The 16,774-nt window shown below is 49.6% G+C and overlaps 1 protein-coding gene across 1 annotated transcript in view; it reads left to right on the top strand.

The window, feature by feature from the left end:
* CACNA1G (calcium voltage-gated channel subunit alpha1 G) overlaps positions 1-16,774 on the top strand; it is a 149,575-nt gene that overhangs the window by 44,892 nt on the left and 87,909 nt on the right. Inside the window, exons 2-7 of the mRNA XM_074922074.1 lie at positions 1,053-1,164; positions 1,618-1,751; positions 11,424-11,521; positions 13,486-13,645; positions 15,508-15,799; positions 16,316-16,408. Of these exons, the coding sequence (XP_074778175.1) occupies positions 1,053-1,164; positions 1,618-1,751; positions 11,424-11,521; positions 13,486-13,645; positions 15,508-15,799; positions 16,316-16,408 (889 nt within the window). The remainder of the gene's footprint in view (positions 1-1,052; positions 1,165-1,617; positions 1,752-11,423; positions 11,522-13,485; positions 13,646-15,507; positions 15,800-16,315; positions 16,409-16,774) is intronic.

A 16,774-nucleotide genomic window follows, 5' to 3' on the forward strand; every position in this document is an offset into this window, starting at 1 on the left:
GCCAGCTCCAGCCCCGCACGCCCAGTGGGGAGGCACCTGCTGATTCATCCTCACCTTCTTCCTCCCCAGACAGATAACGCTACAGCACGGGCTCCCAAACACCACCCGCTGCCGCGTTGCAGTGAAAGCTCTTGTCTGACAAGGGTCGTGCTTATTTTCCTAGAGCCTGAAAGCTGCTGCCTCCATCCAGGCAGGAGCGTGGCCCCAACTGCCTGCGGATTGTGGCAGTCGATGGGGTGTTTTCTGTGCTAGGCTGGAGGATAACCCCAGTGCCACATTGTATTGGTTCCTGGATTTTGCATCTCTGTGCCCCTGTGAGTCGGGAGCTGGCTGGAATGCCCTCTAGAAGAAGCCAAAAAGTTTGGTACCAGGTTTGAACAATCCCTGTGAGGATTACCGGCAACAGAACACTTTATTATGCCCAAAAGTAACAACATCCAAAGTCTGTCCAGCTGCTGAGTTGTTCAAAATGACTCCAAGGGGCAGCAGTCAGGGTAGGGGATGGGCTCTGCTGGCCCTCACAGTCTTAAAGGCTTTTAGGCAGTTAGTTAATGGTTTTGACAGTCTTAATTTGGACTGGGAATGAAAAGTGCAAGCAGTGACTTCAGGGAAACGCCCCTGGGATAAGCTGTGACATGGTTAATAGAAAATTGTAATGTTGTTAAAGTGCTTTTCCATAAGATGCCAGAAGAGGAAATTAACGGTGTGGGTTTTTGTTTTTGTTTTTTTTTTCCTAAAAGTTGATATCGTTCTTTTAATTTAATTTTTTAATCTATCACATCAGCACTCAGCACTCTTGCCATGCAACTTTCATTTTATGGCAGTTTTCATATTGGCTGTAGCCACTGATGTCAGTGTGGGCAGCACATGCTGTCAGTTTGCTGTGCAGGTATCTAAACAGGCAGACTTCCCATGCAACACCAGGTAAAGTCTAAGAAGAGATGCTGGCATTGCACCTTGCTCTAAAGACCAAAATAACCTTTCTGATTCGGTGGTAGCTGCTTGCAGATGCTCGTCTGGGTCTGTTGCTTCCTTGACGGGGTGTCGTGCAGGTGGTTCGAGAGGGTGAGCATGCTGGTGATCCTGCTCAACTGCGTGACGCTGGGCATGTTCCACCCCTGCGAGGACATCGCCTGCAACTCGCCGCGCTGCAGGATCCTCCAGGTACAGACGTGGCCTGGCCGCTGCTTTTAGCTTCGCAACAGCCTCGGGTTGATGTGGAGTGGGAAGGACCTGGCTGCAGCCAAAGCAGAGGTGGCCTCGTGCCCTTTGGTGCTCAAATGTGAATGATGTCATCAGGCAAAGCCCCTGCCAGGCTGTGCTGGCCCCAGCTTAGCCAAGCCTTGCTTGGAGTGCTTGGGGAGGGTTAACCATCTAGTTTATAGTGAAAGCAGAGCTCAAAATATACTTGTCCCTTTATCCTAGTACTGTGGGTGCTGTTGGCCAGTCTGGGTTGGGGGAAGACATGGAGCTGCTCTCAGAGCTGCCTCTGCCCAGGGATTTTAGCTCTTGATGGTGCAAGAGGAGACCTTGTTGGACTCAGGTCTCTAATTTCTTCCCCCGGTACAAGTGTGCAGCAATGCAGGAGCATTCCTCCTCCCTTCCTTTCTTTTGCAGAGCTTTGACGATTTCATCTTTGCCTTCTTTGCTGTGGAAATGATCATTAAGATGATTGCACTGGGGATTTTTGGGAAGAAATGCTATTTGGGAGACACGTGGAACCGCCTGGATTTCTTCATTGTCATCGCAGGGTAAGCTTGGCATGACGCGTCCCCCTCTCCCCGTGCCTCTCTGTTGACATTCATGACTAGGCGAGTGTGGGATGTGGGGGAGAGGCTGGTTTGCAGCGGTGAAGGCTGGGGGCTTGCTGGGCGTTGGTGCTGTCTGTGTTGTCTGTCCTGGCTCCGCAGTGATCCCCGGATCACTGCCTGGACTGTAGCAGTCCCTCCAGTCCTCTCCATAGCTTGTGGGAGAGCTGATGCTCAGCTCATGGAGAGAGTGGGGCAGGGCAATAAAAGCTGTTTGCGGTGAATTTTGACAGCTTGTGCCCTGGGGCTCCTCGCCGGGCACTGGGTTCGGCTCTTCTTCCTCCAGCCCCGACAGTGGTTTCGGTTTCCATCGGGTGAGATGGCGGCAGAGCGGGCGGTTGGGAGCACGGAGCAGTGTGCCAGGGAGGATAGTTCACTGAAATGTGCATGATTGCCCTCATTATTATACTTTTTTTTTTTTTTTTGAGGGAAAGCGACCAAGTTTGCCTTTTTGAGTGTTTTCCTTTCAAAGGCACCTGGTTTGAATTAAAGGCTCTTCCAGCACCCGAGAGTCTCCTGGCGGAGGCTGGAAATCCACATGAAAAGTCCCTGGCCCCCAGCCAGCGAGCTGAGTTTCTTTGACACATGAATCACTTGCCGGCCTTCGCCCCCCCTCCCCACTCCAAGAGCCCAAAGACCGTTGGGAAAACAGTGTTTTTTTCCTCTTTTGATAGAGCTAGAGATCAAATTTACTGGATTTTCCTGGAAAGGAGCAGGGGACCCTCCCAGCTGTTTATCTGGTATGGGTTTGGTGTGCCCCAAGAAGGGGCAACCCCTTGGTGGGCTTTGCTTATGGTCCATCACTGGCCAGGGTCATGACACACCCTTCTGCCAGCAGCTGGGAGAACCCAAACAGTGGCCCAGTAAAACCAGTAAGAAGGTGCCAGGTCTCCCAGTGCATCCTTCACCTGGGAAACTCATTGCCACAGGGTGCTGCAGAGGCCAAAAGATGTAGCAAAGCTCAAGACCCAGACTGAAGGCAGAGGTGGAGCCAGAAAGGCCAGGAAACAGTCCCCATACACCCATCTTCTGCAGGAGGCCACAAGCTTGTGTTTTCCAGCTGCACCAGCCTCTGGCTCCTTGGCTTAGGAGAAGGCTCAAAGTTTCCTCTTGAAGTGTCTGAGCAACATTAGGGGCTGCAGCACTGGGCATGTTGGACAAAATCAGACCCTGGGTCCAGTTGGCTCTGGTAGGATTGTAAACATCAGACACACAGCCAAGGGCTGGATCCTGCTAAAGCCACCCTGTGTAGTTTTTATTTCTTCTATATTATTTCTTATACTAGAATTAGGTGTGATGAAGAACCAGACCCAACAAGGCCAGACATCCCACCTGGGGAGGCATGGTGGTGGGTGCTGGGCTGCTTCCAGCTCTGCCCCTCCGGGGTGCTGCTGCGTTCCCCCCCCCGCCCAGTCCTGGCCTTGCCCGTTGAGCTTGCAGAGCCTTTGAGCTAGAGTTATCCTTGATGTGCTTCTGTGGAGAACCTGCCATGATGAGACCTCAGTCTAGAGGGACATGAGCAGAGACTGTACTAACTCCTATGCCAAAATAGAGCTGCACTTTGCTTAAGCAAGCATCAAATCTCCTGCATCTGCACAGGTGTTTGGGTGTGTGAGAGCTGCGTCCTTCCCTGGCAGAGTGTGGAAAGCGGCACCAACTTCCCCTCTGGTGAAGCCGCCTTCCCACATCCCCCCTGAACAGAGGCATTTATTTATTGCAGAGGTTTTGCAGCTTGACTGCTCCTGTGACTCCTGCCAGGTCAGCTTTGCCTCTCACTAAATGATGGGTCTTTCCTTCATGTGCATGAACTGTTCCCATCTGGGCCCCGTCAGAACCAATTCAGCTGACAAAGGATCGAACTGGATTTAAATACAAAGCGGAGACTCTCCTCCCCCAGCTCCTGCTTTCCCTGCTCCCTTTCGCATCCTTGCTCTCTCCTTCAGCCCTCACCCATCCATCCTGGAGCACTGTATCCTGCTCAGAGCATTGCTGCTGTCCTGGAGGGTCCTTCAGCCATCCCCGGCAGCACTGAGTGCTGGGGAAAGCTGAAGGGGCTGCAGGAATGGGCCACTACTGCAGCAGAGGAAAAATTAAGGGACCCAAGCCTGTTACTGGACTCAAGTAGGTAAAAAAACACTGTATGGATAAGAGAAAAAAGTACTCCAGGGTCAAATCCCAACCAGATGGAGAGAAATTCTTCTGGTAGTCCCTGAATGTAGCTCTGTGGATCCCCCGTGGGGCAAATTATCCCGATGAGCATCCAGATCATGGTGCTAACAGCAGAGCCCAGGAGCAAGGGACAAGCTGAGCTCAATGGGAAATCATCTTGCATCTGTGTGGGTGCATGATGCCAGGAAAGGGGCCAGAGCTGAGCTGTGGCCCTGGAGGGGACTGTGCACCAGGGCAATCCTCAAATTCCTGCTGTATTTGATAGATGCCCAATGAAGTGCATCACGTTTTCATGTAGGTCTTGCATAAGTGCTTCAGTGTGGTTCCCCAGTGAAATGACAGGGGAAGAGACCCCCAAACTGGCATTTCCACATGGCCCTGGTGACCACAACAAAGCAGCTCTGCTTCTGCCTTCCCACTTTTTTCCTCCCCTTTTTGTGCAAGACATGGGAGGAGAGAAGCAGCGGGACAGCGTGGACTCCCCAGTGCCTGGCATGTCCCCAGGCTCCTGCTCTTCTGCTTCCTTGCCCAGAAGGTGATGGCAGGCAGAGAGGAGAAGCAGCAAACGCTGTCTGCAGGGCATCGGGTGGGGAAGGCACATCATGCTGGGGGGCATGTGGGATGTGCTGCACGTCAGGGCTATACGTTCCCACAGGCACACCATCCATAGAAACCCTGCCCAACCACCACCGGTCTAGAAGAAGCTTCCAAAGAAACCCCCAGAAACTTGTAATTTTTTAACCTCCCCATTCCCTGAGAAGTTTCTGGACTTGACAGAGGTTAACATCACAGAGAAACCTTTTTGTGCATGTTTGTCCCAAATCTGCCTCTTGCAGAGGGCTGGGAGAGCCGCTTGGGTGCTGTGTTCACTCCTGCCGCGCTGCTGGACACTTTCACGGCATGCCATTAAGTACTTCTCAGCTCTGTTAAACTGTCCAGACCAATCTCATGAGCTCATGGAGAGTAAATGACTTCTTTGTGACAATGTAATGCAATTAGCGCTAATTGTAGAGTGTGTAATGTCTGCAACACATCTCTGTAATTACAGTAAAACTTACTGGAGATGAGAATAGCGCTGTATTATCAAAACTCAGCTTAGTGAACCACGTCTTTGGCTGTAGGTTACGGAGTTGCATAGGGAAAAGGGAAGAAAAAAGTGATGAATGGCATAATTATGTTGTGTTATTTTAAAGGAAAGGATTTAGGGAGTTCACTTTTAAGAGAACACTTGAAGGTTAACAGGCGTTGCAAGCCAGCTCACCCTCTAAAGATGATTCAATATGATTTTGATCTCTCCCAGCATAAGATGCAGAGGTATCAAGGATGAACGCTTGTTTACATCCAAAAATATGCAAAAGTGTTTACAGTTTAGTGCTGATCGGGGCTTGGGCTGGTGAACCGAAGTTGTGGGATGGAGCTGTGCCCTGACTTGCTGTCCCTGGCTGCTCCAGGACCCAGCACCCACTCTGCCTCTCTCTCCTCCGGGCCGGGCACAGGGACCTCTTCTCTGATCAGTCTGTGGGAAGAGAGCAGCCACAGATTGAGATCTACCTGCTCCTTAGCTGGAGCCATCCCTATCCCCAAGCATTTTGCTGCAGTCCCACCAGCTTGCAGGACATCAGCTTGTTTTGACTTTGGTCAGATAAAGACTTCCCTGAACCTCTGCATCCCTGTGGATTGAGTTGTATTTTAAACCATTCTCATCAAAACCAACAAAAAACCCCCTATGGTTAATTGTTTTCCCAGGAGAGAGGCTTTAAATCAGGGGATAATTTGATGCTGTAAGAGCTTACAGGGTTCCTCTCTGCCTTCTCTAGACACAGGGTTGAGCAGGGCCCTGGATCCATGCCTGTGTTTCTGCTCCCCTCCGAGCAGGGCTGTGCTTCATCCCGTGTTTGAGTTGTGTGGGTCTGTTGTTACTCCGGGCTCAGTCAGTTGTTTGGCCAAGTCTGTGGAGTCCTGTTTGTGCTTTGCTCATTGTAACGGTAACGGGCCTCTTAAAAGACTTTGTAGGAAAGTTAAACACTTCTGGAATATTTTGCTTACAATTTGAGACGAGCTGGGGCTGGAGGTGGTTGGCAGGCTTCTTTCTTCAGAAACAGAGACACCGTTTCTTTTTCTCTTTGCTTCCTGAATACTTCTAGTGTTTGTTATCATTTTTTCTCCCACTGTTGAAGGCTATATTAAAGAGTTAGCTCCACTGAAGCCTTCATAAACAACGCTTAAGGATGTCTTGCTCCCTCCTGGTTTTGAGTGCTGAATTTCAGGGATGAAATATGCTGCAGGAAGCCTTACTGTATTTATAGGTAATAGGAGAGAAAGTCCCCCACTCCATCCCTGCTCCATCTAAATCTGGATGGTTTCTGAAAAGCTTTTTAGCTTGGAAATTGGGATAAGGGCAATGCCGCCAGACTGATCTCCGTGGGGAGCGGTGACCCTGTGGCTGCAGCAGCCAGAGCAAGGTTCCTGCTGGGTGCTTTGGGTGAAGCTGCCAGCGTGTGGCCTTCACCTCCCAGTGCCGGTTCCCTTCACAAGCAGGCAGAGCTCTTCTGAAGGGCGCTTTAGACATGTGAGACTGATCAAGGGGCTGTTTCAACTCCCTGGTTCTGACATGGGGAAGAAAGTCCCAGTGCAGGGCTCCCCACGGGGGTCCCTGCTGCAGCATCCTGCTGTGGTTGCGGGCAAAGGCTGTTCTTTCCCCATGTATTAGTTCCTTCATCCCTTAAAAAAATAAAATAACAGACAGGCAGGGATGAATGTTGCCTTTTCATCGCCTCAATCTGCCTGTATTGATCCCTCTTGCAGCGAGGAATAGCACCTTGGAGACATGGATGCACGGTGCCCTCTGCGCTGCCTGGGCACCATGAGTGCCGTGGGGTAATTGCCCGTGTAAGTGGCCGATTTGCACACGCAATTACCCAATGTGCAATCGCAGCCACAGCCCCTTTGAGCTGCAGTGAAAGCTGCACCAAACCCTCTCCCAGGAGCCTGCCCCTTTCTGATGCTTTCTGGGATGGATGAGAGTGTCCTGGAAGCTGGGAGCCTCCTCCCAGGGCCCTGCTGCGTCCTGGCTAACCCTGAATTAAGTGCTCTTTGCTCTGAGCAGAAGTGGCAGAACCACATCAAGCCGATCCTTATGATTACAAACCTTCAGGAGTTCAAAATCTGGGGTTGAGCTTTGCAATTTGATGCTTTAAGTGACTTTGGGAGGATGAAGAGCAGCTGAGACCCAGGGCTGGGGAAGTCCCCCGGCTGTGGATGCTCTCTGCTCCGTGCCGCTTTACCGCAGCCTCCGAAGCAGAGCATCCTGAGCAAGCTGCGTCCCTGACTCACAGAAACCTGCAGGGTAAAAGAAACCCCTCAGCAGCCTCCCTCACAGCCGAGCTGACTCAAACCCACCTGTGAAAAGACATGGGTTTTTTAAGTTTTAGGACTTTTTAAAAGAGAATTCTTTAGTTTCTTTCAGTTCTTGAGCTGAACTTGCTGCTGGTTCAAAGGCCTCATTAGTCAAGTGTCCTGGCTGGGACACACGGTGCGGCCGGATGCAGCAGGCTGCAGGGTTCACGCTCTCTCCAGTACTATTATTTTTATTCTTGTCAGCTTGATTAAAATGAGTATTTTTAAAATTAAGCAACACCCACAAACGCAGTGAGGCTCGTGAGGCTTAAGAAGCAGCTCCTGAGCAAAAGCAGAGCACAGCAAAGCTGACGAGGGCTGGGAGGAAATTTCATTCCAGCTTTCTGAAGATACAAACGCTGCCTAAATAATTTCCCCTTGTCTTTTCCAACACCGATGGCTTAATATCATCCACTGATTACTGCGCTTTGTAGATAAAGGGTGCCTATATGCTCAGTTTTGGAAACCTTTTAACGCTGAATAAATCTGAGCCTATCTCTTGCCGTCAGTGAGCAGCAGCTCTGTGTCTCTGCGGGCAGAGGGGTGGGCAGCTCCCGGGGTGCTGCCCTGCCTGCAGGCACTGGCTGCTTTGCTAAGGGTTCCTTGTGTGACCTTAACCACATCCCCCGGCTGTACAGCAGCCCCAGAACCCAGCTGTGAAAGGCAGGAGTTCAGATTTTCTTCAGAAACTCCATGACTCTGATGGGCCTTCACACCATCTTCTGCTTCCTGAGCAGGAGTGGTCCTGGGGATGGGAGCGGAGCCCGGGCTGAGAGCAGGGTGGGTCGGAGAGGCGATGCTGGGTAGGTGTGGGAAAGGCTTTGTCAGCGTTTCTGTGCTCTGTTAGAGTCTCACTGGGTGAGAAGAGCCCCTTCAACCCCTCCTGTGATGCTCCTGAGCGTCGCTTCTGTGAGCCCTTCGCCGCAGGCAGGGGTGCTGCCTGACACCGCGCTTCTGAGATCCTTCCCGACGCTTTGGGTTTTATATGAAAGAAACCCCAGCGTGCTCCAAGTCTTGCTATCTCCAGGCAGAACAGGAATGAATTTCAGCTGTCCAGTCCATCCTGAGCCATCCCTTATGTCTGTCTGCTGAGTCCCGGGAGGTTTCCTTCTCGGAGGAGTGTTTGCCAAAGGTTTGCATCAGCTCGCTCCCTGCATCCCACCACCAGCCCGCTGTACGTCTGGCTTTGCAGATGCTCCGCTTTTATTCTTAGAAAGTCCTAAATATTTCCGCTTTCCTTCTGAATAACTCCAGCGATTGAGGGTTGCTGATCACTCTGACGAGTCTCAGCATTTGCTATGAATCCATCCTATTTAATGCTGAGTGTTTTTCCGAGCCTTTAACTTGGCTGAGCACCCGGGTCCGTGGCAGAGGCGCTGACAGGCATCGCGCTTTCCCATTTGAACAGAAATGACATTTGAGTTGAAGCTTCATCGGGGGCTTTTTACACTGCAGATTTTCAATGCGTAAATGTTATGTATGCTGGTAAATGCACCTGTCACCTCACCAGCTGGTGACATCCTGACATTTGCTCTCACTGGGTATCTTCCCTTGCCAGGCATGGCCTTGCCTTGGGCAGTGACCTTCGAGCTGGGAAGGGGAGGCATTCTTGTTGGACTTGCTCTTCAGTGACTGATTTTTACCTACTTTTTTTTTCCCCAGTACTGGGTTCTCTCAAGGCTCTTGAGCTGTTAGTTATCAGCAATGTCTGGATCTTGTAGTCTAAGTCTGGGGCTGAGCTTGCAGTGCTGTAACGCCAGCACTGGTAGCAGTGTCTGGCAGCAGAGGTAGGAGAGCACCTATCTGCTCTTGGTCTGGGTGTTCAAGTCTTTGCACAAACCACTGTTTGAGCAAGTGTTGTTTGGTTGTTTTTTTTTTAAATTTGGCGTTATAATTGTTGTTTAATATGTTAAATCAAAATGCATTTTACAACATGCCCATTGCAGCTTACAAGAATATACATCTCTGGAAGTGAGTCTAGAGCTGTCATTAATCAGAAAATTATATGCCTTGGTGTAAATAACCATATGCTGCTCTGAATTTTGCTGGTAGCCTCTGTTTTAATAATGGATGAAAGAAAAACTGTATGTTCGACATGAACTTTTTACCTGAATCCTGCAAACCACACAAAAATCCTTTCAAACAGCAAGTGAAACTTGAGAAGCATTAAAGCCCAGGAAAGTTACTGCCCCTCTCCTTACCTTAGCCAAAGCTCACCCAATGTGGTGAATCCCACACCCTGAGGAAGGGGCTGGTTTTGTCACTGGGGGCAGGCAGGCTTTCATGGACATGCTGCCTTCTTCTCTGGTCAGAAGATGAGAACAAACTCCTAACATTCATGTGTGCCTGTCCGAAGTTCAGCTTCTGGGACTGTCCCACCGCTGTGGGTGTCAGCTCAATACAGAGGAATATGTTGAAGTTATTTTGATCTTAGATAGGTTTGATCATCATCATCATCATCCTCATCAGAGCCGAGCAGAGAAATTGGATAAAGCGTCACTGCATCAAGTGTGGAGTCATGTATTTGGGAACTAAGAAGAGAAAGTCTTCTCCACCCTGGGAGGTTCTCACCTGCTGATGGCCAGGAGGGAGGAGAGTGGCTTTGGCTGATTACAGCAAGAGCAGAAACCTCCAGCATGCTGCAGCCGTGGCAAAGCTCACACAGCACTGATGAGTCTTGTGGGATTTCCAGCAGGGAGGGAGGCGGCAGCACTGACGCCTTTGTGCAAGGTGCCAGCAAAGCCTCCTCCAGAAGCTTGATGTCTAATCAGATAAGATTAATTCAGACCAGGGCAGGTGTGGAGAAAGGTTGTGACTGGGAAGCAGAGAGCCTGTCTGCAAGATGGGCTGGAAGAGCTGGTTTGTTTGGCTTTGAAAAATCGAGGCTGAGAGGAGATGTGATTTGTCCTCTGTAAATATATCAGGTGGGTAAACACCGGGGACAAAGAACAGCTATAGAAGCTACTTAAAAGACAGTGCTGCCTTAGGAACAAATTGATATGAGCTTGTCCTGAATAAATTCAGGCGGAAAGTTAGGCTTCTAACCATCGAAATTGAAGGGAGGGAACCACCCAACCAGCTTTGAGATGGAACTTGATAATTTTCAGAAGAGATTAATATCCTGTGGATGCCTGTGGCAGCAGGAGCCTGGCTGTGTAGGGAGCCTCGTGGCCCTCTTCCTTGCCTTTGCCTGGCTCTGCCTCTTCAAGAATGCTTTTGGGCAGAGCTCTTGTGTCTTCTCATGGCTGGAGAGCAAAGTCCTGGTGGTGACACGACTGATGGCCCCGCTGTGCTTGAGCAAAGGTGCCATAAGCAGAGTGAGGTGGTGCTGGGGGACCCCAGGGACTTGCAGAAGTCCAAGTGTATCCTCAGACATGTGAAGTCATGTGAAGGTTGCACCTCAGTGTCCCGAGCTGTGAAATAACCCCGTCAGGCATGGCGTAGGAGCACTGGGAGGTCCCTTGGTCCATGTTTGCCCCATTTGTTATCTACAAGTGTTACCAGTTTTGATTTGTGCGCTTGCCTGTCCACCTGAGTCCTGCCTGCCAATGATCTCTGCTGGCTAGAGCTAGCATAGCTCGGTGTCCTGTGCTGCAAACCTCCTCTGCCCCATGGAAAGGGTCTGAGACAGGGGATGCCCCTCTCTTCTTTTCAGAGTTGTAGTGGTGCTCAGCACAGCAAACCCAGGTTCATTACAGTATCTGTACAACTGTTGTTAAAAACAGGGCTGTGTCTGGAAATTGCCTCCTTGCAGTGTGCAGGGACTTTCAGAAGCTTCTGCCCTGGACCTGTGCAAAACCAGTAACCAAAGCAGATGAGAGAGAGATCTGTGGCTGTGGGAGCTGGTGTGTCACATTCTTGCTCATTGACTTTATTCTGATACGCAAACAGCCCTTAATTAATTCTTCTGGCAAACTTTCCTGATGGGAGAGATGCAGTAACAAGTCCCTCTGTGAGCAGTTGGCATATAATATTTGATTTATAGTGTTTGATAATCTAACATTTCTCCAGAAGATCCTTGACACTCCTCTGTGTTCGTGTCTTTTGCAGGATGCTGGAGTATTCCCTGGACCTGCAGAACGTCAGCTTCTCAGCGGTCCGCACTGTTCGTGTCCTGCGGCCGCTCAGGGCCATTAACAGAGTTCCCAGTAAGTCAGATCCTTATTCCTCCCAGCTGATGCAAGTTCTCGGTATCTGTGCCCCAAAGATGCAAGAGCAAACACAGATGCTTCCCGTCTTACACTGCAGCTCAAACATTCACCCAGGCCTGGCAGTGCTAAGGTCCTACCACCACTCTTTGGTTTCCAGTGCCCGTCACTCTCCTACTTTAAAGAATATTCCTTTTGACACCTGTGGCATCAGAGATGAGCCACCAGTCAATAAGATAACCAGGACTGTTGTCAGACACCTACCTTTCTCATCCAAAGAGGTACTTAGGAGGCTGCTAAGGTGAAGGGATGTGGGTGGTAGGGACTGACTGAGCCAACAGCCTTGCCAGGCAGCACGGGCAGAGGGCTCTGAGCCATGCTGCTTCCACCCTCCCTGTGCTACCCCATCCTTCCCTGGAGAAATTGGGGTGAGGAAATCTTGTCATGCCTGTAGACAGCCCCCCGGGAGGTGCTGAGGAGCTGGTCTGAGTAGCCCCAAACCCCAGCATCTCCAGAACAAGCCTGGGTGGGATGGGAGGTGGCTATTCAGTCCTGGTTTATCAGGCCATCGCACACCCAGCCAGGCTGCCCAGCGAGCCGTTCCTGCTGCGCTGGGCAAAAGCCAGAGCTCTGCGAGAGGTGCTGAGCTCCGTCCCTCTCGACCGCTGTATGGATCAGGTGTATTAGGCATAAGTACAACTGCATCAGAAACATCATTTTCCTGATCCTACAATCCTGAGTATTGAATCCAGCATTTTTTGAACCAAATTAAATTCAAGTCTGAACTCCTCTATCTGAACTAGCCCAGTGCCTTGACGAGAACTAATCAGCTTCAGTTCTGTCTACTGATGATGGAGGTGCCTGGGCTGTATCTGTTTTTCTGATCCTGACTCTTGAACTTAATCTGGCTTTGCTGCTGCTGTTTCAGTCATTACGGTAGTTCCAGAATCCTGTTTGCAATGGGTTTTTTTATCCCCACTGCTGAACTGATGGATGGCTGAATTTATCCGCCACTGTCTAACTGGGGATGTAATTCACTTAATGTATTTTGAAATCCCAGGTAATTTATCTTGGCTTCTTTGCAACGTAGTTACAATGGGATAGAAATGTAAGGTGGGAAAAGAAAAAAGAGAGTTTTGTATGATGATAAATGCAGTAACCACAGAAAGTCATTTCAGTTAATTAGGAGTTGACGCAAGGTGGTTGTTCCCCAGCAGAGAAGTAGAAGAAAAAAACCTGATAGAGGACGTGACAGCATCTGGAAGAGAGAAAAAAGTTGTCTTGAAGTATCAAAGTAAAGGGTGCAGCAGTAAAGCTTTCTTTAAATGAAAATCAATATTAGTGAGTGAGAGAATGCAGAAGATGGAAAAAAAGGAGAGCGAGAGATGAGCAGAATATTACAGAGACGTCAGATGAAATCAATTTTTTTTGTGTGTAAATGTCAAGTTGAAGTCACCATCAATTTGTCTTTGTTACAGAACTGGCTGTTCCTGAACTTGTAAGAATTAACTGCCAGAGAGAGTCCTGTATTTTAAGGAAGAGAGGGGATTTAGGGTAGATGAGGGGAATTAGGGAGGGGAGGGAATTTTAATATATACTGAGTGGGGAAAGAAATATGACTGAGCAAGGGAAAACATCGGTTCGGTCTCAGAAAAGGAGACATATAATTGCTAGAAAACTTCAGGAGAGGGCTTGAAGATGGGGAGTGAAGGGAGAGGAGTGGGGAAGGTAGGTCATGTGCCCAGGAGCAGGGCATGGATGAAGGGGGGTATCCCAGGGGCTCCGGGAGGAAACCAGAGGAGACTGGGGAGCTGTGGTGTTTGCAATCCATGTGTGCACAACGGGGATGGTGGTTGGAAAGGCAGTGGCTACCAGTAGAAGGAAAGCATGGATGATAAGGAAAAAGTCAGAAGAACATAGCTGGAATAAGAAAATTCAGCTGTGGCCTTTTCTTTCCACCTCAGGTATGCGCATCCTGGTGACGCTTCTTTTGGACACGCTGCCCATGCTGGGGAATGTCCTCCTCCTCTGCTTCTTCGTCTTCTTCATCTTTGGCATTGTGGGAGTCCAGCTGTGGGCAGGTTTGCTCAGGAACCGCTGCTTCCTCCCCGAGAACTTCAGCATGTGAGTCTGCAAGGGCAGCAGAAGTATCTCTCCAGCTTGGGCGAGTCTGTCCCCCCAGGAGACAAGGATGTCATCCTCCATTAGAAAGCCCTGATCTTCTGTAAATGCTCCCTGCTCCTAAATGCTGCCACAACTCCTGCTCCGGCACACATGGCCAGAACAGAGCGAGCTGTGACAATTTGCGATTAGAGTCCTGCAAAGCTGTCCTTAACCCTCAGCCAGCCCTTGGGAGCCTCTGTGATATGACCCTCCAAAAAGCTCTTCAGAATAAGAGTTGAAGCTTTCTAAATTCAGCATATCGTTAACGTATGACCTTTTCTGCATTTGTGGAGCCATTGAGGTCTGAATCCCATTCAGCAGCTGGTAGTGTTTGTTGGTGTGGCATTTGTAATCCCACCTAAATCCCAGGGAAAGCTGATGGAGCTGCCATACATTTTGTGATGCTAGATCCTTTTCCGTCTGAGCAAGAGATAGTCCTTGTCCCAAAGTGTTAGTTTTCACAGATCCTTCAATTTTAAGGCCAAGAGCACTTCTTAGATCAAATGGGGTTTTGTAGCACCCAGTTTCCAGGGCAGTCAGCTTGCCAGATGTAGGAATGTTTGAACAGTGGTTAAAACACCTGGTAGCTGTCAGCCTCTTTCATTCAGCCAGGATTTTCATACCTGTTCTCCTACCTATCTGCTTTTTTTCACCACCTCCCTCCCTTTGAATTCTAGGAGAAGGGCAGGGGACTGCAAGTCCTTGATGGCTGCTCTGCTGAGCTCCAGCACTCCTGTCACCTTTCAGTGGATTTTTTTCAATTTGACTCCCTGGAGCTGATCTGTCTAGATCCACACCTGGAGAAATCCTGCAAGCCCAAAGCCTCTCTCTTGCACACAGCAGGACCATGATAATGCTGCTGTGGCTAGACTGGTTCTCGGGTCTGGAGCTGACATGATGCACTTTTTATCCACTTCCATGCATCTCCTAATCAACTGCCACCCCTCTTGTAGGTCATGCCCTCAAAGAACAGTTGTGAGAGTCATTACCAGGGCATGGCCCTGTTAAGTAAATGGCAGCAGAGCAGAAGGACTGCTTCACCACTGAGTAAATCCAATAGAGCCACAGTTTTGGGTGCTGTTTAATTGAGCCAGAATTCCAGGGGTTTAGATAAGCTTTGAAGGGTATTAAAGGCAATTCTGCAGGAATTAACCAGGCTGAACTAGGCTTAAAAATATCTTTGCAAGCTTTAGTGGGAGTCCTGGCAGCATTAAGGAGATAGCTGTGTGTGGAGCAAGAAGCCAGTTTCTGGCTGGCCATGGGTTGTTTCATTTTCCTGAAGAGTGTTTTGCCTGGTTTTCTGTGGTAAGGCCACCCTCAGAGGGAATTTAGAGCTTATCTATGGGCTGAACAGGCACTGTGAAATGCAGATGAAGGCCCTGTCTTGGTTTTTAAGAAGCTTGGGAGGTCCTTGTACGTGGAGTCTCCCCAAGCAATTCTCAGCATCTCCAGGAGGACAGGAGATACAGGAGCTTAAACTGACTGATCTCCATCTTACTGCAGCAAAGACATTTCTGAGAAGCCCTGCTGGGCTGAATTCTGCTCTTAGTCCCATAAAGTCAAAGCCAGAGCACTTCCAGATGGAATGCCTCTTAATAATGTCATCAGAGGTGTTGCTGGGTGGCTGAGTGCGCTGCCTCAGTTTCCCAAAACTCAGTTAGGGACATCATCTCACCCAGTGGGACTGCAGAAAGTCCAAGGGGATCTGTTTTAAAAAAAAAGCTTCAAGATCCAGAATAACAGATGTCAGACTTTGCTGTTACAGTTGTTACCTTGCTGTATTGCCTGCAATCAGTGTGCAAACCCTGTCTGGACTCTTTCAGCCCCTACACGGTGGATTTGGAGCAATACTACCAGACAGAGAACGAAGACGAGAACCCTTTCATCTGCTCCCAGCCCCGGGAGAATGGGATGCGCTACTGCCGAAGTATCCCAACGCGGAGGGAAGAAGGTCTCGAGTGCACCCTGGATTATTATTCCTACAATGATACCACCAACACGTCCTGTGTCAATTGGAACCAGTATTACACCAACTGCTCTGCCGGGGAGCACAACCCCTTCAAGGGAGCCATCAACTTTGACAACATTGGCTATGCCTGGATCGCGATATTTCAGGTGAGCCCTGTCTGCAAACTGTCACAGGGTGGGTGAACAGTTGGTCTGGCCCCCAACATGTTTCCAGGGGCTGCATAATCACACTCCTGGGGGCTATTTTGCACCAGCAAGCACTTATATAGTAGTGCATGGTGCTCAAAATGTCAGGGATGCAATTTGATGCCTGCTTTGAAGATGCCTCTATCTCAGGTTAACAGACAAAACCCCAGTTTCCAAACCCTGTGTGTGTAGTAGTGCCACCCTGATGTGGAACAGAGCCTAGACACTGCTCTTCCCTCTGCAGAATGCAGTAATGCATTCGGTCCAGCTGGAAAAGGAGGGCTAGATTCAGACTGAGCAGCTGGTAGTGTGGCTATTGGCATTGGTAGGAGCAGGATTTGGCTCCTTAGTGTCTTGTATTGCACCAAGACCAGCTATAGGGTGTCAGAAATGACCCAGCCAGCAGAAACATCGTTTGTGTACTTGGTGTTGTAACTGAGCCTTGATGGGTTCATTTTCCCTTCCTGTCTCCATCAGGTCATCACACTGGAAGGCTGGGTGGACATCATGTACTTTGTCATGGACGCACACTCCTTCTACAACTTCATCTACTTCATCCTCCTGATCATTGTGAGTGGCCTTAGAACATTGGGGTCCTCCTGGCATGTGGAGAGGGCAGAGTGGAGTGACCCAGAGGAACAGGGAAGATAATACACTGAATATAAAGGTGGTGCCACGTAGGAGGGGTAGAAACCAGCCTGCTGGAAGACATGCAGCTTCAATACAGCATTGCATTGCAGCTGCATTTTGCTGCTAACATGAAGAAAGGAAATAAAGATGCACTTAAGTTATGACAGATACACTTCTGTTGCTGCTGTTTCTACTACTCTCCTTGTGCCCCCAGGTCCTCTGCCTTAGTTGCCACCTTGAATTTAAGTTTAAAAGTAGACAAATTTCCCCTGGTCAGGTTTTTTGCTCCGGAAGGTGAGGAGGCTG

The sequence above is a fragment of the Athene noctua genome, chromosome 18, assembly GCF_965140245.1.
Source record: "Athene noctua chromosome 18, bAthNoc1.hap1.1, whole genome shotgun sequence".
In the NCBI taxonomy this organism is placed as follows: domain Eukaryota; kingdom Metazoa; phylum Chordata; class Aves; order Strigiformes; family Strigidae; genus Athene; species Athene noctua.